General features: G+C 36.2%; 1 protein-coding gene across 3 annotated transcripts in view; it reads left to right on the top strand.

The window, feature by feature from the left end:
- The window catches only part of dtwd2 (DTW domain containing 2), a 106,698-nt gene extending 87,150 nt beyond the window's left edge, over nucleotides 1-19,548 (top strand). For all 3 annotated transcript variants that reach the window (XM_003223007.4, XM_062972158.1, XM_062972160.1), the window contains exons 5-6: nucleotides 10,687-10,815; nucleotides 15,929-19,548. In XM_003223007.4, coding sequence (XP_003223055.1) covers nucleotides 10,687-10,815; nucleotides 15,929-16,099 — 300 coding nt within the window. In that variant the 3' untranslated portion in view covers nucleotides 16,100-19,548. The remainder of the gene's footprint in view (nucleotides 1-10,686; nucleotides 10,816-15,928) is intronic.
- Nucleotides 19,549-23,885: the final 4,337 nt, after the last annotated feature.

Below are 23,885 nucleotides of genomic sequence, written 5' to 3' on the forward strand. Positions count from 1 at the left end.
GCTGAGAACTAGATAGAGGGAGTGTTACCTATCTGGTTCTCTTGGACTTCTCAGCAGCTTTCGATACCATTGACGATGGTATCCTTCTGGAACGTCTCAAAGGGATGAGGCTGACAGGCACTGTTCTGCAGTGTTTCCGGTCCTTTCTCTTGGGTCGTAACCAGAAGGTGGAGTTGAGGGAGTCCTGCTCGACCCCATGGCCGCTAAACAGTGGGATCCTGCAGGGCTCATCACTATCCCCTATGTTATTTAACATCTACATAAAACCGCTGGGAGAGATCATTCGAAGTTGTCATGTTTGGTATCACCTGTATGCTGATAATGCCCAACTCTACTACTACTTTCCACCAGACTCCAAGAAAGCCACTTCACATCTGAACCATTGCCTGTCATCAGTAATGGACTGGATGAGGGTAAACAAATTTAAACTTAATCCAGACAAAACGGAAGTACTACAGGTCTCGCATAGGAAGGTGTGGGAATAGGGTCACAACTTGAGCTAGACGGGGTTACATTCCCCCTGAAAGCCCATGTCCGCAGTTTGAGGGTGATTCTGGACTTCTTAAAGATGGAAGCTCTGGTAGTGGAGGTAACTAGGATTGCCTTTTAACAATTAAAACTTGTGTGCCATCTGCACCCATTCCTGGAGAAATCAGACCTGGCCACAGTGGTACATGCTTTGATAACATCCCAATTGGACCACTGTAATGCGCTATATGTATGCCTATTTGTCATGCTCAAGGCAGCGGAGCACCAAGAACCATACACAGAGGCCAATAAACTATCTAATATCTTTATTAAGGAAATATATAAAAATGATAAAAACAAGTGGAAGATATAGTCCAGAGGTAGACCTTTCAAATGAGGTCAAATATAGTCCAGAAATAGTTTGTCCATTAAATGATATTAGAGTCTAAAGTTAAAATCCAATAAACCGAAACACACACTATTGCCAAGCAATAGTGTGGCGAGTTGTCCAGGGTCTTTCAAGGTCCGTGGTAAATCTGCAACAAGGCTGGAAACAAAACTTGATTTTAGGAACAAGGTCCGTGGCTAGGAACGAGGCAAGGCGATTCTTGAATACTTGGATAGGCAAGGCAAGGAAACTGGATTTGCGGACTTTGCGAAGTCCACACAAGGCTGGAAACACGAAGTCACTCCTGAAGCTGCTCTGTTGTCTCCGCACAGAAACAACCGTGCCAGGCACCTTTAACTGGGTCTCGTTTTCCCGCCAAACAGGTGTCCAGCGCTCTCTTTCCCTAGAGAACAGGAAACGAAACCCAACTTTCCAGATGGGAGACTCCCTGGATTTTCCCAGGGGAAACATGGCTAATCAGTGTCTTGTTTGGCTGCAATTCTTAAACTCCTGCGAACCCGCTCTTTCACTCCCCTGTCTGCAGCAAAGGACTGTCTCCTAGCGAAGGGAGGTGAGAGCTGCTCAAGGTCTGTATTAATTGGTTCTTGGGCAAGAACATCAACATCAGGCATGTGGAATGATTCCGGCTGTTGTTGATCCGGAGAAAACCCCATGTTTTCATCCTCATCTGCCACAGGGACACTAGGAGCGGGACTACAAGGCCCATGAGTCATCACACTATTATGAAAACTGTCCTCCCACCCGCTACCTGTATTCTAGAATCCAGAATAGAGGTATGCAGCTGTATTTCTAATTGATCCTATGCCGTATGAGATCCAGGACATATAAAATTAAGAATGTTTTCACATATATATAGTGAAACTGTAGAATTCACTACCAGAAAGAGTATACCAACTTGTGAGAAAGGGTAAGGCTTTAAAAACTGATATGAATATATTTATATCCAGTACTGGAGACAGCATACATCTCTGCATCACTTGCTGGGGATTATAAGCTAAAATGTGCTTTTTTGCTAGGATCTTTATGAGTAGACAATTACACCTGATTTTCATGCATGGCCAGATGTTTTGGAAAATTCTTAAGTTATCCTCATAGCAAACCTTCAGAGGCTTTGAGACAATGATCAGAATAAGTTTGTGAGTCCCCATAACACAGCTAGACTAACTTAACATATTTTGAAATGCTAAGATTTGATGTGAAAGATTGAAATCCAGAATGCAAATGATACCATGACACAACTGCCGTATCCACTCAAAATAGCATGTTCCCAGACATCTTTAGGAGATTGGTGATGTGATTATTGGGACAAAGGCTGAGGCATGTAGAACAGGAAAACATCTAGGTCAGAGTAAAAATCATAAGCTGCCCAGATGTTGTCAGAGGAATACTGGGAGTTACAGTGCAGCAACATCTGGGGGAACACATGATTCCTGACTCTGATCGTCTCTTTCATTTATTCAGCAACTTGAAGTGAATGCTGATTAATGGGAGTCATGTTCTGGACCTGCAGCAACTTGCCAGATATTTTATCTGCAACGAAGTTCCCCGCTTTCCTAACTCAGTGTCACATACTGTTTGGCATTGTAGTATCATTTCAGAAGCAATTATGAGATTGCCATGCTATTGTTTTAATGGGCCACCGTGACCGTCAGAAATAAATGCACAATTAGGGCAGTGTTACCCAGCCTGAAGATGCCATCAGCAGAGAAGGTGATTGTTTACTTGACTACACTGGTCCCTTGCAACAAACCAGAGTAGGATTTCTCAGCAATCCCTATTGTGATAATGTACACTGACACAGTTTCCAGAGACACAGCAGAAGTGTCTGTCTTGCTGTACTGGCTTTTAACTCTGCCGCCATGCAGGTATAGGGCTGTAATTGTCCCAAAGGCAGCAAGTACCCAGTATAATGGGACCTGCAGAGTCTATGATCTCTGTGTTATGTTTTAGTTCTTAGTGTAGAATTGAATAGCTGAATATAGGTTTGCTCAAGTAGGCAACTTCCTGTTTCCCAGCTGCGTTCTGATTGTCCCTGTTCTATAATTGAGGAGCAGAACATATTGATCGTATTTTATAGTACACCAGCCCTAATACAGGCCTTTGTCTAAATGCTAGAATCTAACAGTAGATAAATGCACTTAATAAGATGAGAAAACCAGAGATTCTCTACCTTGATAGTAGCAATCATGTAGAAAATTGTGGGGAAATGGATTTGCGGCCAAAGAGAAGATGGAAATTTAACAAGAAGCTTTTTTCATGCCTACTGAAAAGTCATAGAGATCCTTAAGTGCGCATAATACATGGGATGCACTTATTTTCCTACATTTCTGTAAATATTCTACTATACACAAAGATAGTGTGATTGCCTACGCATATGCAAGCTTAAGAACATGAAAAAAATCAGGTTTCGTGACATCAATTTACTTTTTCTGGCTATCTGTTCCCAACAGTTGCATGGCAGCTATTCTCTGTAGAATATGAAAACATGGAGCTCTTAAAATGTCACTTTAAATTAAAGCCAGGATGTTTGAAATGGCTAACTTATTTATGTTCTTGATGTAAATTTCAGCAGTGGGCTGAGACTCACTTTAGCTGTGCTTCTTTTTCTGTCAGAAAGGCAACTGCTGGAACTTTATTCAGCAGCAAGTCAAGAGAGGTTGAATCTGTATATAAAAGCCAAAGGAAATACTCCTTTTCACCATAAAGAAGATATTGTTACAGTGTAATAATATTTTGCCAAGTATAGAATATTTTTCTTGAAAATGATTTGGGCTACATTGGAAGGCAGCAAAATTCAACAAAATCTAAAATGCACATCACGGAGATACTTTTATTAGGCCAAGGAAATGACATAAAATATATTGCGATAGCTTCAAAGTTCACTGGCTTTTCCATCAGGCAAAGATGTTAAAAATCTTATGAGAGAAGAAAAGTGATGATCAGAGGCAAACATCTCAACAAGATGCAGGGCAAAAATAGTTATTCCCGACAATGTACATGGTAGACCAGCTTATTATGTTAACTTGCTGAACATGGTTTTGTTTATACATGAACAACTTCTAATACCATAAAATGGCTCTGGATGACCTAGAAAATGCATAGACAAATATTCCCTCTTCTGGAAGTTGACCATATAATCATGCTGAAAGCCTGGAGAGAACACTTCTGCAAGCATTTACTACCCTGTTTCCCCGAAAATAAGACAGGGTCTTATATTAATTTTTGCTCCCAAAGATGCACTAGGTCTTATTTTCAGGGGATGTCTTATTTTTCCATGAAGAAGAGCTCACATTTATTGTTGAACAACAAAATGAACATTTATTATATACTGTAAAGTAGTTGTCATCACAAACCAGCATAACCAGACAAACTATGAATCCTATCAAGAATTTCTTGTTACTACCATTATTTACATGTGCAACAATCTATGGTACCTCTTGCAGTTTAGGTTTCACAAGGTTTCCACGCTGATTTCTCTCTATTCTAGTTTCAATGTAGTCATGAATGATGAATAATATAATATACTATAATAATAATAATATGATAATATAATAATAATAATATAATGATATACAATATATTAATGAGATAATATAATAATAGGATATAAAAATAACAATATGATAATAATATGGTATTAATAGGATAATATAATAATGGGATATAATAACAGAATAGCATAATATAATAATCATAGAATAATATAATAGAATAATAGAATGGAATAGAATGATATAAAATATATTAATAGGATAATATAATATGGAATATAATAATAAAACAGAATATGCTAATAATAATAAAATAATAATATGATAATATAATAGAATAATAGTATAGAATATAATGATATAAAATATATTAATAGGATAATATAAAATAGAATATAATAATAACAGAATAATATAATAATATGAAAATATAATAGAATAATAATATAATGATATAATAATAATAATAATAATAATAATAATAATAATAATAATAGAAAAAATATAATATAATGATATAAAATATATTAATAGGATAATATAATAATGGGATATAATAATAGTAACAGATATGATGATAATAATATGGTAATAGAATAATAGTATAAAATAATCAGTTTCATGGCATAGGATTGGAATAAGGATGAGAGGAGAATCCCTATGCGTCCTGTACCTTTAAGAAACAGAAAGAGCAGGAAAGCCCTCTTCCTTCCTTCCCTCCCACCCTCCCTTGCCCTGGCTCCAGGAGCCAATCAGAAGCCATGGGGGCAAAGGGAGCAGGGCCAGGAACAGAGCCTTCTCTCGGAAGGAAGAAACGGCAGCGCAGCAGCAGCCACGGAGGCTGGGGGACAGGCAAGGCAAGGCAAGGCCAGCAAGCACTTTCTCTCCCTCCCTCCCTCCGGTGTGTATGAATGAGTGCTGCTTCTGCCCTGCAGCCATGCTTCCCAATGGAACTCTGCTGCAGCCTTAATTGCTAGGTCTTACTTTCAGGGGAGGCCTTATATTTGGCAATCCCCCCAAACCCCTGCTAGGTCTTATTCTTTGGGGAGGTCTTATTTTCGGGGAAACACGGTAGGTCAAGAGTAATTCTGTAGTATACTTTGGTTGGAAGTCCAAGACATAGTTCATTTCAGGTGAGAAAAATTTGGTTCCATGTTACATTAATGTCGTATTATGCAATGAGTTCTGGAACTCACATAATACATGCACCTACTGTACTTTTCATAGAATCATAGAATTGGAAGAGACTACTCTATGAGGGCCATCCAATCTAACCCCCTGCTATGCATGAATATACAACCAAAGCAAACTCTCAACGTTAGTCATCCAAATTCTGTTTGAAAACCTCCAAAGATGGAAAGTATCACAATTCAAGGCAGCATATTCCATTGCCAAATGTTGGTTTTTTGTATTTTGATGCATGGCCAACACAGCTGCTGCAAATACATATTCTTTGTTAGCTTATGTTAGCTTATGAATACCATTCTCACCCTTATGGATACTGCCATCCTCATGAGAGGAGCATACCAAGGGCCTTGTTCTGCTTGTGATGATAGTGCACTGTTAGAATGTCAGATTATAATTTTCCCCAGATAATGTTTTTTTCACTCTAATTAATACATTTGTTGTCATTATGTAAAAAGCTTATTTTAATATTTTTACAATGAGCTGCTGATAATAGTATTATAATAACCATAGTGTGCTAATGAATCATTATACAATAAGGACCTTTGTGAATAGATTTAATACTGAAAACTGACACTTTGGTCCTGATTTTGCAGAAATGAAATGTTTTAATAAGTTACAAGTAATCTATCTCTTATTGGCTAACTATAAAATTGTACTGTGTGCATTAACTAAAATATCAGTCATATGCTCTGCTATTCCATTTGCAAAAATGTGCTGAATAGTAGCTATGGATGAAGATGATACTTAAGTAAGGATGGCAGTGAATCTGTACCAAGAAATGTAAGCTATCTCCTCTCCTCCAATTACTATAACATGTATTAAATCACATCCTTTGCATGTCCTCCTAATGAGTTCTAATCGCTCGTGGATAATTTGTATCTGTTTTCATAATTTTTATTTTAACTTATTTGATAATCCTGTCAAATGGAAATATTTTAGACTTCCATAACCATATCCATAATTCCAGAATTGACCACAGAAATTTTGCTGCCTGAGGAAGAACATAAAATATTAATTCCCTTTTCACATTTTCCACTCCTAAGACAAATGCATAGCACCTTGTTATAATCTTTTTCCAGTGTTCAAGGAACACAAAGTACAGGTTGAACATTTTTATCCGGCATTCTGAAATCCAAAATACTCCAGAATCTAAAATTATCCATATGAGATGTAACACTGTTGTTTCTTATGTTTCAGTATCTCAAACGTTACTTCTTGCACAATATAAATAATAATATTCTGTAGAAAATTACCTCACAGCAATGCATATAAGGTGTGTATGAAACATAAATGAATGTTCTGCTTAGACTTAGCTCCCATCTTCAAGATATCTCATTATGTACATATATGTGCAACAACATGTATTCCAAAAAAACAAAAACAAAATCCGAAACAATTGTGATACTTACCAAGCATTTTGGATAAGGGATATTCAACCTGTGTTTTAAAAATACATCAAACAAGGAATAATATATTGTCAGCTACAGGACACTATTTAATCATAGGTATAAATCTGCTTTTCTACAATTCTTGTTGTTAAGAATGTATCAAGTCCTATTCAGAATTCAGACGCTGTATGTGTCTGTTACACATGTTTTAGATTTGATTCAGAAACAATAGCTCTATAATATTTTTATGGCAACTCCTACTCTAGTGTTTTATGTACTATCTCAAGTTCATCAGGGTGTACCTCACCTCCAGACATCACTCATTTCTTTTTAAAAGATATTATCGTAAACCTCAGTGTATATATTCTTGTTTTTTCATTTATAATAATAATAATAATAATTATTATTATTATTTATTTGTAACCCGCCCTATCTCCGGGGGGGGGGGGGGCGCTCAGGGTAGTTTCCAACGAAAGTGGCAAACATTCAATGCCAAAAACAAAGAACAAATAAAATAAAAACAATAAACAAAACAATCACAATATACAATTTATAACTAATCCAAAAAGTAACCAAAATTATTAAAAATTAACAACTTAGATAAACAAAGTGTAACATATAACAAACAATTAGCACATAATAGCAGTAACAGCTAAAAGGCATTAAAATATGGGATGAATTAAGGCAACCAACAGGACTGAGGTAGGTTTCCAATATGTAGACAAGGATAAGAATTAAGAGATTATATAGATTTGTATGAATGTTCTAATGATCTCATTACATTTATTGATATATTGACACCTGAAGTGTCACTTCACTGTATGAAAACATCCTATGGGGGAATAGAGAAGGGATGGGTAACTACTACATAGGATCCAGCAGACAGTTACCTGCCGAATCCATTGGAGGCTGCAGCAGCAACTGTTGGCTTCTTTTTACTTCAGTGGTCATAGAATCATAGAGTTGGAAGAGACCTCGTGGGCCATCCAGTCCAACTCCCTGCCAAGAAGCATTGCATTCAAAGCACCCCTGATTTTCTAATAGACTAAAGTCTTGCTTTAGTGTATGTGGAAGGTTCTAGCATGGTTTTTAAAACAAAAGTGAACTTTCAGGTATTTTCACGTTTGAAAAAACATTTCAAAATTGTATTTGAAGCTGTATTTTATTTACATTTTATAATAACGCAGTAAGCATGATAAGCAAAAACTGCCAAAACTCCCTCATTCTTATGTTTTGCTCCTTCTTCTCCAAATGTCAATGCAGCTTATGTGGGAGAAAGAAATGATGAGAAGATCATTGAGAGTATTCGAGTTCTAGCATTGTATAGAACTTATTTAATAGAGGTTTTCTCTTTCGAGCCTTTAAAGGTCAAGTAGACCCAAGCAAACAAACCAACAGCTGCACAGTCGCTCTCATTGTGGATGCTTTGATTCAGCAGGCCTAATATGGACTTTGTTTTGAAAATCCTGATGATTGTTTTCCTACAAGTGTTTATGAGAGAGCTGTTAATATTTGTCATTCTGAAATAAAGCTGCAGTAGTGTGGCTACTGGAGGTTTTACTTTTGCATTCATTTCATGTTTAGTCTTCTAATTGCTGACCTCTACTTTAGATCTCAGCATGAGGCTTTAGCTATGCTTTTATTGCCCAAAAAGTCAAAGTAAGAAAACATCTTTATTAGAACTAACTTGGCCATGAGTCCTTTTAAAAGAATCCTATATAATTTGTATTTGCTTGCTTCTGTTTCCAACTAGTTCCAACTAATTTGAACAATTTGCTTTTATATTTTAAAAATAATAAAAAACAATAATGTGTTAGAAAGGAGTGGGGGAAGGAAATTCCATGTCTATATAGAGTTAGCAACAGCATTCATGAAGCAATCCCAAATTTGAGATGGTGATTTACAATTAGGAATTTCTTAGGTTAATAAAATATTTGATGGTATAACTGCTGCTAGATCAGTTACCATAATATATTACATGGCTGAAAACTTTTCCTGAACAGAGTACAAAAAATACTTTAAAATGAGAAGCCTGGTCAGCTACACTGACTATGATTCTACATTTTGACATGTTTTATGCTTAATGTTGCTGTTCAATTATTATTCATTGGGTTCCTTCAGATTCACATAGAATCTGAATATTGAATGGCTTCAAAGCCAAAATAAGGTTTTCACCTAAGATCTAAGCCTCGAAAGGTCTCCCTCCCTACCTTCATAAAATTGATCAGAACTTAAATGGGAAAGTGAAGAAAAACCCAGAAATGTGTTTATTAGGACTAGAAGGTGTAGTGGCATAGAAGATGAAAAAAATTGCCAATATTGCTTTGTTGCGGCAAGACTAATAATAGCTAAAACATGGAAGGGGGAAAAAGAACTAACTATTAAAGACTGGCGAGATGAAATAGTAGATTATATCCAAATGGCCAAGCAGACAAATAGTAGCAGAGGAGGAAATAATGAAGAATTTGCCAACGAATGGAAGCTGGCATTTGGATATCTGGGAAAGAAGACAAAGGTAGTTTTGATTATTTCAACAAAGGGGATCTAGTGAAAGAAGACATATAGGTAGTTGCTGGTTAGTTATGTGATCCATATTGGGGAGGTGTTGGAGGTCATGGGGGCTGGGGTCACAGGTGTTGGGTTAGAGGGATAAGATATGTTAAGGCATAATAACTGTACAGCAAATTTTGATTTTTCATACATTTAATTACTGCTGACTGTATACTATTTTGTAAACCTGCTTATTCTTTTTTATATTTTTCCTTTTTCTTTCTTTTTTCTTTTTTTATTGTCTGTTTTATTTCCTATATACACAATAAAACAGTATTTTTTTTAAAAAAGAAAAGAATAGGTAATTATGATGAAAACAAATAAGATTCTAAGGCAACAGTCCACAGGTCCCTGTTCATCAGGCACTTTTTTCTTAATTGGAAATGCTGCTAGTGTTTACAACTTACTTGTTGGCCTACTGTTTATTTGGTTAAACATGCCAAGGAAGAACTGTAGAAACATGAGATAATGCAAATATAATATTAAAGGAAATACATTCTCTCACATTTCAGAGTGTTTTTACATTTCCTCTCTATTATGTTCACTGCTATAAATTTTAGGCGAATACTTTCTTTTGGCTTTGAGTTTGAAGCCATTCAACACTCAAATTCTGCATGAAACTGAAGAAATCCAATGATTTCAACAGCAACACAAAGCATCATTTTTCAGTAACTGGAACAATAAAAGGGTTCCAATCTGATAAAACATGTAGCCTAATGGTGTAATGGTGCTTGTCTTTCTTGAAAAACATTTAACATATGTGATAGTGCTAAGTGCTTATCATTTTAAGCAGAATGAATTAATCACTTTCAAACATTTACAGCGTACGGTTAGATACGCATGCACTCTAATGATCTCTTTTTATTCAATTCTTTATATTATCGTTCGTTCATAAAACAATGCAAAGTAAGTAATAAAAATAACCTCATATAATATTTTGAAAATATTAAAAGTAACTTTACTGTTTGTATCTCTTTGCTACCAATTAAGGACCAGTTAGATTTTTAAATCCTTGTATTGTGAGTAACAATATATACATAAATTAGAGTTTTGATTTTGTTGGCATGCAAAGAACCATTGGGGATCACTTACACTGATTTTTAGAAGTTAAGTTCATATTCATTGTAACGTCTACTTGCTTTATCACTTAATAAACAAATAAACAAATATTATAAATGTTTGTTGCTTGCAGGTGGAACTGAAAACTAGCCTTTCAAGTCAGTATGTAATTCGCACACAGCCCACAAACACCTGTCTCTCCACACTTGAGTGTGCAGCTGTTGCCCTTGCCATCATGGAGAAAAATGAGAGTATTAAAGAGGTAGGTAACTAAGGTTATTGATTTTACTAATTGAATAATGGGAAGGGTACAATGCAATGTAATGAATGGGACTGTATTTAAAGAACCACAACCCCTATAACACTTTGTAAAAGCTTGCAATTTGTTAACTGCAAAGAATCTAGCTGAAGGAAGTAATATCTCCAAAAGTCTATCACACTTTCTTACATAGTTACTTCCATATGTCCTTAAAGTAGCCACATAACTAATCTTTTGTCATTGCATGTTTCATCCCAAACTTGTGATACACCCCAGAAAACCCTTCTTTCAGCACTGTGTAATGTGGATCTCCCAGTATGACCAAAAGCCTGAGCTGTTGTGAAATCCATTTTCCTACTGTAGGAAATTATTTCAGATAGTAGTGAGATGGAGATGCAAATATTTCAAATAAAGCATCAGTGATGTAATGTAATCTAAAAATGTTGAGGTACTGAAGGCAAACTTGAGAAAAATATGGAATAGTATGATGAAGGATTACTTTTCTTCTGAATGGATATGAAGGTGATATCATCCCATTATGGATTGTGTCCTTAATTAGATTGTTTGTAAACACTTAGTGTGCTTTGCTGGAATGGCAATAAACTCAAGGTGGGAAATGCATGCTATTTTGTTTCATTTTTGTAAAAAAATGTTTATCCTATTGTAAAATTGATGGGCTACAAACATATAATTCAAAAAGAAACCACAAGATGTATTTATTAAGAACGTGTGTATTTCAATCAAAATAGATTTGCCAGTATTTCTTGTGTCTCAATCTTTGTCTCCCTAAATATACTGTATTAGAGATTTGTCTTTTTTTAAAAGAATGTTAATTCTAGTATTCTAATGCATAAAAACATGGCTGGAATTATAACGTAATGTTCAGGGCAAATTGTGAAAAGATGTGTAGTTTTGTGGATTAGAATAAATGTATTTTAATCAAAATTAGTCATATTGATTTCCATTGATTTCATTCACCCTCCCACACACACTCAGTTCATTTCAGATGCACATATGGTCAGAGTTAAATATATGTGCCTCAGTCAGTCTTCACTATATTTAAGAACCTAGATGAATATGAAGTACAATTCCAGTGATCCCCATTTCATTTGTATCATTGTCATAGCTGTTGCAGGCCAATTGTATGAGCCAAAGCTTTGAATCTGATTCCATCATTATGCTTGTAAACTGTAATGAAGTTAATTGTCTTCTCTGTGTATGTAAAGTTTCCACAGTCATCTCAGGATGAACTAAGAATTTGCTTTAAGTAGGATATGATTAGCTTAAATCACAGCAATCACCTTAATTTTCTCGATATAATGCAGATAGTTAAAGCCTCAGTTAAAAAAGGTGCCTAGTTTTGCCTGGTTAAAATATTTGTTTGCTTTAAAACAGTTGGGTAAGTCATGGCTGCATGTGACTCCCAAGACTATTTTGAGGCTCCAAAGGCCCCTCTCCTCACTCCCTGTTGTTTTTGGTTTATCTACTTAGGAAATGGGGACATTTCTATTATAGGAGGAGGGAGCTGTAAGCCTGGGAGAGTTCTTTAAAAAAAAAAAACAAAACAAAAAAACAGTACATAAACCAGAAGTTGGTCCTAGGGATGTAGGGAGTATTTTTGTTTATTTTTAAAGTCCTTCACAACCCCTGCTAGCTCAAGTTGCCATAAGTGGATCAGTGCAACCCTGCCCCCCCCCTCCCCCACACACACACTGCCCTTTCCACATAAAGTAAATCACAAACATATGTATTGCATCAAATTAAGTCCTTGGTCTCCCTCTCAGAGAGTGTTGGCAAAAGTGAAATGTTTCTGGATTTTAGAAAGTATGGGTTCTTTTTTTCACCCCCACTCCAGGTTATATGTGTTTATTTTTCTTGTATATCACAACATTTCATGTGTAACCAAAAATTCTCTTTACTTGAAATAGTATCAAAAACTTTTTCAAAGGTATGATTAACTCTGAAATATTATGAGGTGCTGCCAATCCAGTATAAACAAAACAATTAACAGTGCTGTCTAAAATTCATTTCTGTTTTGCTACTCCACAAAGATGACCTGAGCAACCCTTGAAGCGAGTTTGAAGATTAAAAAATATTTGTAAACCCATCTCAATAATCTGAAGCCTTCCTCTCATCTCAAAAGTGTAACCCACTCAGTTGTTTCAACCTACTAATCAGCTTAAAACTGCCAAGTGGCATTACAAGAACTTGGAACATGAGAGCCGGGAAGTCTAAGTTTATTCTACCAGGTCAAAGAATAACATGAAGGCATTAGCCTTTGCCTTCCAAGTTATCCCACTAGTTTGTGATGGAAGACTCTGTCAAGATTTTAAAATAGCTTCAGTGCACTTTGCCTCTTGTCCCCAATGCTGGAAATGTTACATAGTCATTAGCACTTTTTGAGAGAATCCTACCAGAATACAACATGGTACAAAACTAATTTCTCATGGAGTTATTTTTATATAAAAGAATAAATGGATGTCTGAAAATTTATTTGAAATGTTTAAGTTTAAGGGTCAAGTAACATAACAGATATTGGCTTTCCAACCCAACTTTCCGGGACAAATTTATTTAATGTTATCCTATTGATTGACTGATATCCCACCATTTTTCTAAATGGGACTCGATAGAGCTTGCAATATCATGAAATCATTGGAACACTTGCATACGATATATAAATTTTACATTTTATTTGTTTATGCATCTAGAATGTACCATGTGAAACCAACTGAGAGCGCAGTCTGGTTTCCACTCTTTTAAGTTGTTTCCTTTTGCAATTTTGAAAGATAATGAGGTGCAGGTTATGTTTGGAGTGCTATTCCATGCTGTCTCTTTTCAAAATTTAAACTTACCTAGGCAATCATTTTTATGATACATTTGTACACCTACAAATACTAGGCATAACTGAAAAATATTAAGTAATTCATAGATCTTGGAAAGCTACTTTAAGAATAATTTTTCTCAGTCTATAATTCAGCAGTAGCAGGATGTCTGGAAGACAATTCTTGTTTTTTAAAACTTTCTAAATGGCATTTTCCTGCATTGTGTTGTAGACCAGTTATTTTTAAGAAGAGGACTGGTATTTTTAAAAAGGGATTGTTTGAACTTTCCTTCCAGAAGTCAAGAAAAAACTACGATGTTAATAGATTAACTCAGTATTATCTTCCACATTGCAACTATGCAGAACAGGAATGAAGCTGAAAGAAAGTCTATCTTCCCTATGGTTAGTTCATGGCACAGATTAGATTTGAACTGGAACTACCTCATTCATAGTTCATTCTCTAAATCACTATACTTACACTATGCTACATCATCTTTCAAACAGTAATCAAGGCTTCATGAAATAGCCTATAGCCTTCAAAACTATATCCCTCCTGCAGCATAAAATACTTCATAATGGAAAGAAGTAGTTAATTATTTAAATGGTACAGGAATTCACTTCAGTATGCGTAAAACAAAAACTGGGTGATGGGAACACCGTGACACTACTTAGTATACTACTTAGACCCTTGCATGTTGAGTGTGAAGAAAGCTCTGTAACCTCATTTCACTGAATGCAGTTACAAAGTTTCCATTAGCAGGAACCCAACCTTATGAGGATTCCCAGTTACAGAAGCTTTGTCATCAAATTCAATTTGTATACTCCATTTCAGATACTGTCACTCAACATACTCGGGGCCAAGAACTAAGATATTTACCTTTTACCTAATGCTACCTTTTTAGGCGAAATTGCATTGCCACAATTAAGGTGCACATAAAATTTGTTGGTGGGTTAGAATTAAGCATATAAACCCACTTGAGTAAAAAGGCCAGAAGGAACCTGGAACTCCGCAGGCAGAAAGGGAGGCTGGGGGAGGGACAAAGAGGCTTTTCCTGATGGTGGAAAAAGCCTCAGAGGAGCACCGACTGATGACCCAGTCGTTTGTACCTTAGTCGTGGATCCTGCCTCCCAGATAACCCTCAGAGTCTCTTCCCCTTCTCCAGCTCAGTGCCATGCACTTCCCAGCTGGCTTCATTAATCAGGCCTTCAGCACCCCCCCCCCCTCGGTTTTGAAGGCTTCGTGAATGAGGCCAGTTGGGAATCATGCAAGGCTGGTGAATTCGCCATCATCAGCTTCCCAAATGGCCTTATTCATGCTGCCTGCCACCTTGAAATGCTATGTCTGCTCTGTTGGGCAAATTACATTTCAAAATTCAGGTGCACATTACATTTGTTGGTGCATTATATTTAAGTAAATATGGGCATATGCACTTTCATATTCCTTTCTCTAGTTGCAGCACTGTGCATGTGTCGGCAACCCCCCAAATCAGAATGTTAGTCTAACTAATGCTTAACTAGGGCCCCCGGTGGCACAGTGTGTTAAAGAACTGAGCTGCTGAACTTGTTGACCAAAAGGTCGCAGGTTTGAATCTGGGGAGCGGAATGAGCTCCTGCTGTTAGCCCCAGCTTCTGCCTAGCAGTTTAAAAACATACAAATGTGAGTAGATCAATAGGTACCGCTCCAGCGGGAAGGTAACGGCACTCCATGCAGTCATGCCGGCCACATGACTCTTTGGCTTAGAAATGGAGATGAGCACCAACCCCCAGAGTTGGACACGACTGGACTTAACATCAGGGGAAACCTTTACCTTTACCTAATGCTTAACTAGCAAGATATTGCCTTCAATGCATAACTGAATGATTGCACTGCAAAATGTTTGGGAGCTTTCACAGCTTCTATATTTATTGAATATAGTGAAAAGCATGGATTCCTACAAAATCTATGCTCTTCTTGTCCTTTAGTCTTTGGATTTTCTTTTAGAAATTCGGATTGTTAGTTCTGCGTACTTCATTCTACCCTTTTTTCACAAACCAGTTTTTGTTTTATTCTTTTCTGCTTTATTTAAAAATAATCGAGATATTAAAAGAATATGAAATACATGATAATATATAGCTAAAGCATCCTTACTTGAACATGATTTCTCTGAAAGCAGTTCTAGTTCCAATAATATATTCGGGTCATTTTCTTTATATAACTGCAAGACTGTGAAAGCTAGATAAAATAGTATCTGAAGACTATAAAAAGACATCTGAAGCTTATATTTAAAGACATTTTCTTTTTCTTCTTTTTCCCAGACTGTACTCCGTCCTCTTCAAGCTTTGTGTTCTTTCCAGCTTCAGCATGGTGCTCAAGTTCATCACAGCAAGGAACATCTTCTTAAAAATGGTTTATACGACAAGCCAATGCCAAAAAATAAACGCAAGCTCAGGAGAATGGAACTTCTAGTGAATAATGTTAAAATTTAGCAATGTCGTGTGGATTTAGTATTAAAAGGTTTTTGTAAAATCCCTTTTAGCTAATGAAATAGAGCTTCATATGGATTTACTCCAACCAACCATCTCTTATAATGGCGTACATTCATATGGCGGCTTGCCCAGAAGATCAAGCATAATCCAAAACCAGACAGTTTGGATCTTTGCCTTAGAGAAAGAAATACACAGGAGGTGTCATCTCCCTTCCACCCCATATTTATCAGTCTGTGATCTGTGTTACTGCGTCTTTGATTTTTATTATTAGGAGCTTTGTGCATTCCTGCAGAAGTAACATCCATTTTAAAGAACATTAGGCCAACGAGAAGGATTCAATAATTGAGAACAGAATATTCTCATTCCGAGATTTTGCTTTGATTTGTAATGGAAGTGGGGATAAAACCAAAATTTGAATATTTTCCTTTAATTTTTTATTTTATTCAAACAAATGAAGAGACATAATAATAGTCTTCACATTAAAGAAAGAATGAGGTTGTCAGAGAGAGTTTAGCAGTAAATGTGATCGGTGGAAAACAAGGCTTTTGTCTTGAAAACAGCTTTGTGTAAATGAAATTCAATAGATACCACACAAATATAGTAGTGTTTTATTAATATTGTGTATAGTAAACATGTACACTGTGAGCAGTGGTATGCATCTTCAAAATGCACAATGGATGCGAGCCAGTGAGCTGGGGCCAACTGGATGGCAACACAATAGTATTAGTGTTTGGCTGGAATTTGCTATGGTGAACATCTGCAATAGGGTAAAAGATGTGGGATTTCAGATTCCCCCAGCCACAATCCTCTGTGGGTCAGATAACCCTGAAACAACACGGAGTTCACTTGCTGGAGGAATTTGGTCCCAAGCCATTTATGTTCCCCACCCCTTCTGTATGTGTTAACTGTATCACATTCCAGTCTAAAAGTAATACATGTATTTTATTCAAAATGAGTTTACACAAGTTTCAAAATAATTTAATTGTGAGTACATTCAGTACTAGACTTCAGTGTTTCAGTTTTCAGTACTGCTAGTGGAGGTATCTTAACATTATGGGTCATGTAAAATCCTGAAGTACACAAGAATAAGAATGTTTGGTTTCTCAAAACTTGGCTTTTTAGACATATGCATTTCTAAAGATCGGGTTATACAATGAGTTATTATTTTAAAGTAATGTCAAAATGTTGGAAAGTCTGACTTTTGAATGCAAGGGCATGAGACTTTTAGTTTTTCCTATGAGAATGGAATTTTTTTTGAAAGTTCTATACCTAATGTTTAAATTTGATGTACTCACACCCTTCTGAATCATGGCCACTAACCTTGTCTCTGCTTTAGGTTGCTGTTAGAGACTACATCTGTATTGGAAACATTAAAATCTTATCTAGCAGATCTTTCTAGAGAAAAAATATTCTGAGTATGAACAAGTTGTAGAAAAATATGGTCAATATATTGCTGAGCGTCTAGATATACATACATATATTTTATACTCAGAATATAGGGTGTGGGTATCCAGACAATACTAGTACTTCTGAGAATATAAATTCAAGTAAAAACTGCTGATGCTGACATAAAACATTTCTATTGTAGATATACTCAGGCAATTGTTTCTATGAAACAAATAGCAAATAAGCTTTGTACATATTAATGGAGAAAATTCTCAATTCCTTTGATGAATTCTTTCATACTTCATGTTCAGCAATATTACAGTTTAACACTTTTATTTTGTTATGAAGTCTATTTTCACCACCAGAAGACTAATCATTTTTCTTTAATAAAATATTCTTTTAAGGTCTGAGGATAAGAGGGAAATATAATTCCCTTAATTCACAAACAATTGAAAGAGAATGATTTAGTATTTGTAATCAAAGAAACCTTTCAATTATAATCCTATAACTTGTATTTTTATTTAAAATAGATTAAAGCTGCATATTTATGAAAGGTCTTTCATTTCTTATATACTTGTATATAGTCATCCTAATACAATGGCATTTTTTATTATTATTACTCAGAATGTTTTGTAGAGTGACATCATTTAGAATTAGAATTTGGCTGGATATTTGTTCAGACCTTCTGTTTGTGATATATCATATGGTTGAATCAGTTTATTCGTTTTATATAGGATTCTTATGTTTAATTCTGTTTTATCTTTATGTTTATCAGAAGTGTCATACATGGTGTATTTATGTTTATTACAAATGTTCCCATTATTTTCAGAAAAAAACACGAGAACAGAAAAGAAGTTCTAAAACTATTGTTTATGGTTATTTTCAATGTACAATTGTGTAAATGAGATCTGAAGAAAAGATCCACATGTTTAGGTTTAATTAATTTTGAACGTTAGCAAGATATTAAACTCATGTGTCCCCCCCCCCCCCCCCACCAAATTTATAGAATAGGATGTTCTATTCATTTTTAAAGTGGCAAATGACTTATTCATTCTGTTTCAAATCTGAGTTATATACTGTTTTAATTTTTTTTTTAGAAAAATCAGTTCTGCAAGATTCTCATGACTTCACAAAAGCAAGAGTTATTTAACATGCTTGATGTAGTATATTGCTGAAATTAACATAATCTAGTACTATTCCTCCATTGAATTCAGCTTGGGATCTTATGACTAGGCATGCATAGGATCATGTTCTTAAGGTCATTCAAGTTGATTGATCTGCAGTCCTTTACCAAAGAGGTAGGGTTTCTTTACTGAGTTCAAATTAGAGGCACTGTGCAGAAGACTTGTAGAGGCTTCCTCTTTCCTTTGACATCCCAGTCTGGCCACCGCCTGTTCATTTATAGGAAGTGTGAATATTGGTTGGAAGGCTATTGTCTAAATATAATTCGACACTAACTGAGTGAAAATCCTCAATGGCATAGCTGTAGTGCAGTGGTTCTCAACCTGTGGTCCCCAATTGTTTTTAGCCTTCAACTCCCAGAAATCCCAACAGCTGGTAAACTGGCTAGGATTTTTGGGAGTTGTAGGCCAAAAACATCTGGGGACCCCAGGTTGAGAACCACTGTTGTAGTGGATTATTGTTTGCAGAATGAGTTGCAACTGATTTGTACATCTGTATGCATAGTAATGCATTGAATGTCAAAATATGCAGCAGCTACCACAGTGATGACTATAGGACCATAATCTTAATCCGCATGGAAATGCATAATGCCCTTAGTGTATGCCATAAACTTACAAGGTAGGGTTCAAATTTGAAAGGCATCGTTCTCTAATAATTTCTGATGTTTTTTTTTGTTGATTTGGTACTTATTCTGATTCTGAAATTTTCTGTGTCATTTTAGGCTACACAGAGTCAAAGCAGAAATTTTGTAGTAGTTTGTTCATTTTTTAATTAAATGAAAACTTTCTTTTTTAAAAAAAAATGTCTGGACTCTTTATTGATGGGAATATTTTTAGCATTTGATGCTTGCTTGATATTTGAATAAAGTATTAAGCCCTTTACTTGATTTTGATATTAATTGATCATGATGTTGGCTACCAAGAAGAAGAGATAGCCCAAATGAAAATGGAAAGGAGTTGGCTTGAAATTTCACAATTGACTTGGAGTTGCATGAAGGCAAGAACTTGGACAGAGACAGAGGTGATGATTCAGATTTTGGTAGCTAAGTTATAATTCATGACCAGTTAAATTTTATAATGAGATAAAAAGCAGATATGTAGCTGTTAGGTGATGTGAGGGCATTGCATCCCCAATAAATATTATCCCCCATAGATGTTTTCTTCAACCCCCAAATTTCTAAAACTAGGAGAACTAAACATTTCAGCTGGGTATTTAAAAATACAATGTAGACATCCAAGGGAAATATATCAAAGGAATGTGAATACAGAAACATGTATTTTAGGTGTTAATTATTTTTAATGTCTCACTTTCTGCAATGCTAATAATCCCGAAAGGAAGTCATATGATGTGTCAGCAATGTCCTAGAACAAATGGCAGAGCTTTATAGCATGGGATAGAGTCTTACTCAAAAACCCCACCTACTAAGTTTTGCTTCTGGCCAATTAAAGTGCTAATGCTTTTTTTGTATTGTCAATGGCTTTCACATCCAGAATCACTGGGGTGTTGTATGGTTTCCGGGCTGTATGGCCGTGTTCTAGCAGCATTTTTTCCTGACATTTCGCCTGCATCTGTGGCTGGTATCTCTGATGTTGCCAGCCACAGATGCAGACAAAACATTAGGAAAAAAATGCTGCTAGGACATGGCCATACAGCCCGGAAACCACACAACACCCCTATGCTTTTTTTGTTGAAATAGCTAAACTGCAATTTTTTCCAGTTTTGGCAGGCCAAGGTGCAGGAGGCTGAAATTTGCAAGTGAATAACAAATAGAGGGAAATGAGGATTTGGAATGGCAGGAACACTTATAAGGTATTCCCGTTGGATGCCCACAATACCTTCTTTAGGGGATAAGATTTTTCAGAGAGTGGATCCATTTCATAATTTATGGTGAGAAAATATATATTAAGTTAATCTAATTCTAATAGAAAATAGTCTGCAGATATGGAATTAGAATGCTGCATACTATATTCTACTTTTGGCATCTGGCCATGGATCTTATCTCTCGTTATTTTTTTCAGTGCTTTCAAACTCTTAATTCACTGCTTTGTTTTAATATGTTAGCTTATTTAAATGGTTTTAAAATTGTTCTTCAGTGTTATGGCTGTTTGGTTTTTTGCTCTGTTCTAATTTAATTCATGTTGTAAGCTGCCATTGGGAGAAAAGTAAGATATTAAATGATTAAATTAAATACTAGTTCATGCATGTCTGAGGAATGAGAGATGTGGCAGAGATTGCTCTCTAATATTTGTTTCCTAAGATTTGTAACCCCTTTTCTAGCTCACAGGGCTCTTGAAGTGGCACACAGAAACTATGCACCTGCATTAATGTAATAGACATTCATCATTATTGTAGCACATAGTGCATGGATATGCATTAAACATATTTCAGTAGCTCCGTGGGCACAAACCACCCACTGCCAGCTGCCACATCTGTTAATCTTTGTAGGATCAGAGTGCAAAGGATTTAATTTATATTTGTTAACCACTTCTGATTGTCTTGATGATAAGCCAACAGAAGTTCAAAAGTGCTACTCATTATTCCATAAAATACTATGGCATTTTAAAGTTTTCACAAATTAAAGGCAAAACAGGTAGTGCACAGTGGCTGGCCACAATGTTTGATAGTAGTTTGATATTACTACTCTCATGACCAGGAAAATAACAAAAATTAATTATAAAGATTAATAACACATCTTTTCTCAAAACTTTGATTTGTATAAACTAGGAAAATAAGTTCATGCCAACTTACTCTTTCACAAGAACACTAGGCATCATTTTGTCAAACTTTTAATTGGAAAGGATTATTAAAATGTTTTTAATAGAAAGCAATGATAATTTAATACAGGGAACAAAACACTGAAGCTGAACTGGATTATTGTTAATCCGCTACCTACATAGCCAACTTGAAAGTGGAGCTTAGAAAAGTAGCTTGGACAACAAACCCCCTAGCCAGCATGACCAGATTTGGGGAGTTTGTACCCTTTCCCAAATGTACCATTTTGAAGTTTTGCCTTCAAGGGAGTGTATCGATTTCAGGTGGTACTGAACACAGAAACCAGAATGCTTGTGTTGCAAAACCTTTAGTGTGTGCAACACCAAAATGAACAATGTTTGCTTATTCATTTCTGGTCTGGTTCTGGTTTTTTTTGTTTGTTTGTTTGTTTAATATCCTAATGGTTTAGTCTTAGTATTTTGAAGGAGCACCTGGATCCATGTGAACCTATTTAGACCCTTTTCTCTAGTCTGCTATCAAATTACGTCATATTGCCAGGTACTAGAAAGAGAGATTTCCAGAAATACTCCATGACATTTGATATCCAGATGTGTGCTTTGGCTCTTTGACTCAATATATTGGTCCCACTTGATGTCTGATGATTTTATGATGGTTTTCATATTTTAAACTGGTGTCCATAGATTAAAGTACACTGATGTAGATTCCACTGATTATTTAAAATATTGTTATTGTCAATGTATGCATATGGACCAGAGAAACCTGGATTAAAATTTTAGTTCAGCCCTGAAATGTGCTGAACCACTCTGGTCTAGACAATGCTCTCACACACTAATTTATTTTTCATGCCTTTTTTGAGGTAAAACTGCAGCATGATAGATGCTGCATAGACATCCTTGGAGAAAGGTTAATCATTCATGGAAAGTATTTATTCATTGCTTTTCTGCCCACTGAGGTCACTAAAGTGCAAACAAATTTTATTTTAAAACAGACCTAACACAGTTCAAACTTTTTTTAAAAAGCTAGATAAAATTATGGTTTGGTGAACCCCACAAGTTCAAGAAAGATGAAGTCAGTCTTGGAATGGAACTCCATGCCATCCTAAAGAAAAAATCATGGTGCTCCTACTAGAGAAGCTCCAAGAACATGGTGCTCCTATAAAGAGAAAGTATCCATCAATCTATAGACCCTTAGAACTATAGGCTAGTCAAGCCCCAGGAGACTTATGTGATAAAGTGCAATAAAAGTAAAAGTGTAATGAAATTATTTTGGATCTCAATAGGGATTCATTGGAGACATTAGGTAAAAGTAAAGGTTTCCCCTGATGTTAAGTTTAGTCACGTCCGACTCTGGGGGTTGGTGCTCATCTCGATTTCTAAGCCAAAGAGCCAGCATTGTCCGTAAACACCTCCAAGGTCATGTGGCCGGCATGACTGTATGGAGCGCCGTTATCTTCCCTTCGGAGCAGTACCTTTTTTTGTGTGTGTCGGGAGCGACTTGAGAAACTGCAAGTCGCTTCTGGTGTGAGATAATTGGCCGTCTGCAAGGACATTGCCCAGGGGACGCTCAGATGTTTTTGATGTTTTTATCAACCTTGTGGGAGGCTTCTCTCATGTCCCCGCATGGAGCTGGAGCTGATAGAGGGAGCTCATTTGCGCTCTCCCCGGGTGGGATTCAAACCTGGCAGCTTTCAGATCAGCAACCCAACCTTCAAGTCACAAGGTTTTAATCCACTATGCCATCAGTGGCTCCTATTGATCTACTCACATTTGCATGTTCTGAACTGCTAGGTTGACAGAAGCTGGGGCTGACAGCAGGCACTCACCTTACTCCCTGGATTCAAACCACCAACCTTTTGGTCAGCAAGTTCAATAGGTCAGCGGTTTAACCCACTGCGCTGCCGGGGGCACCACCGGAAGAAATTAGGCTACATGAAAGTGATTTGCCACTCGATCACAAGTACTATTGGATACCGGTTTGGATACTGAACTCTATAATTTTCCCATATATATTTGTTATAAAGCAACTTCTCTCTTGGCTGAAGACAGACAGTTATGGGTCAGGGAATGCTGTGAGGGGAGTCTGTAGAATGATGAGGCAGATAGGGTTTAAATTTGACAAAGATTTGAGAGACATAAGGAACAGGTGATATAGAGATAGGATAGGCAGAGGTCTAGGAGAACTGGGTTTGAGTGATTGAGAGTTCCAGAGTTAATATATTAAATCCATGTGTCTTAATAAACTTCCACCTGTTTGTTTGTTTTTACCACTGTCTCTGTTTGTTCTTATTAAGTTTGGTGGAGGAGTGGTCATGTTAAGTACAGCAAACCCACCACTACAGCACAGCCACAAGTCCACATATAAGGGGCCATCTGATGCTCAAGGGAGCAAGACTAAATGATAGGATTTGAAGGACTGAAACTATGAGACCAGCCTGGAAAAGAGATCTGTCTGAGTCTTACTCTATCAAAGCAATTGGAGAATCAGG

Source organism: Anolis carolinensis, chromosome 2, assembly GCF_035594765.1.
Source record: "Anolis carolinensis isolate JA03-04 chromosome 2, rAnoCar3.1.pri, whole genome shotgun sequence".
Lineage (NCBI taxonomy): Eukaryota > Metazoa > Chordata > Lepidosauria > Squamata > Dactyloidae > Anolis > Anolis carolinensis.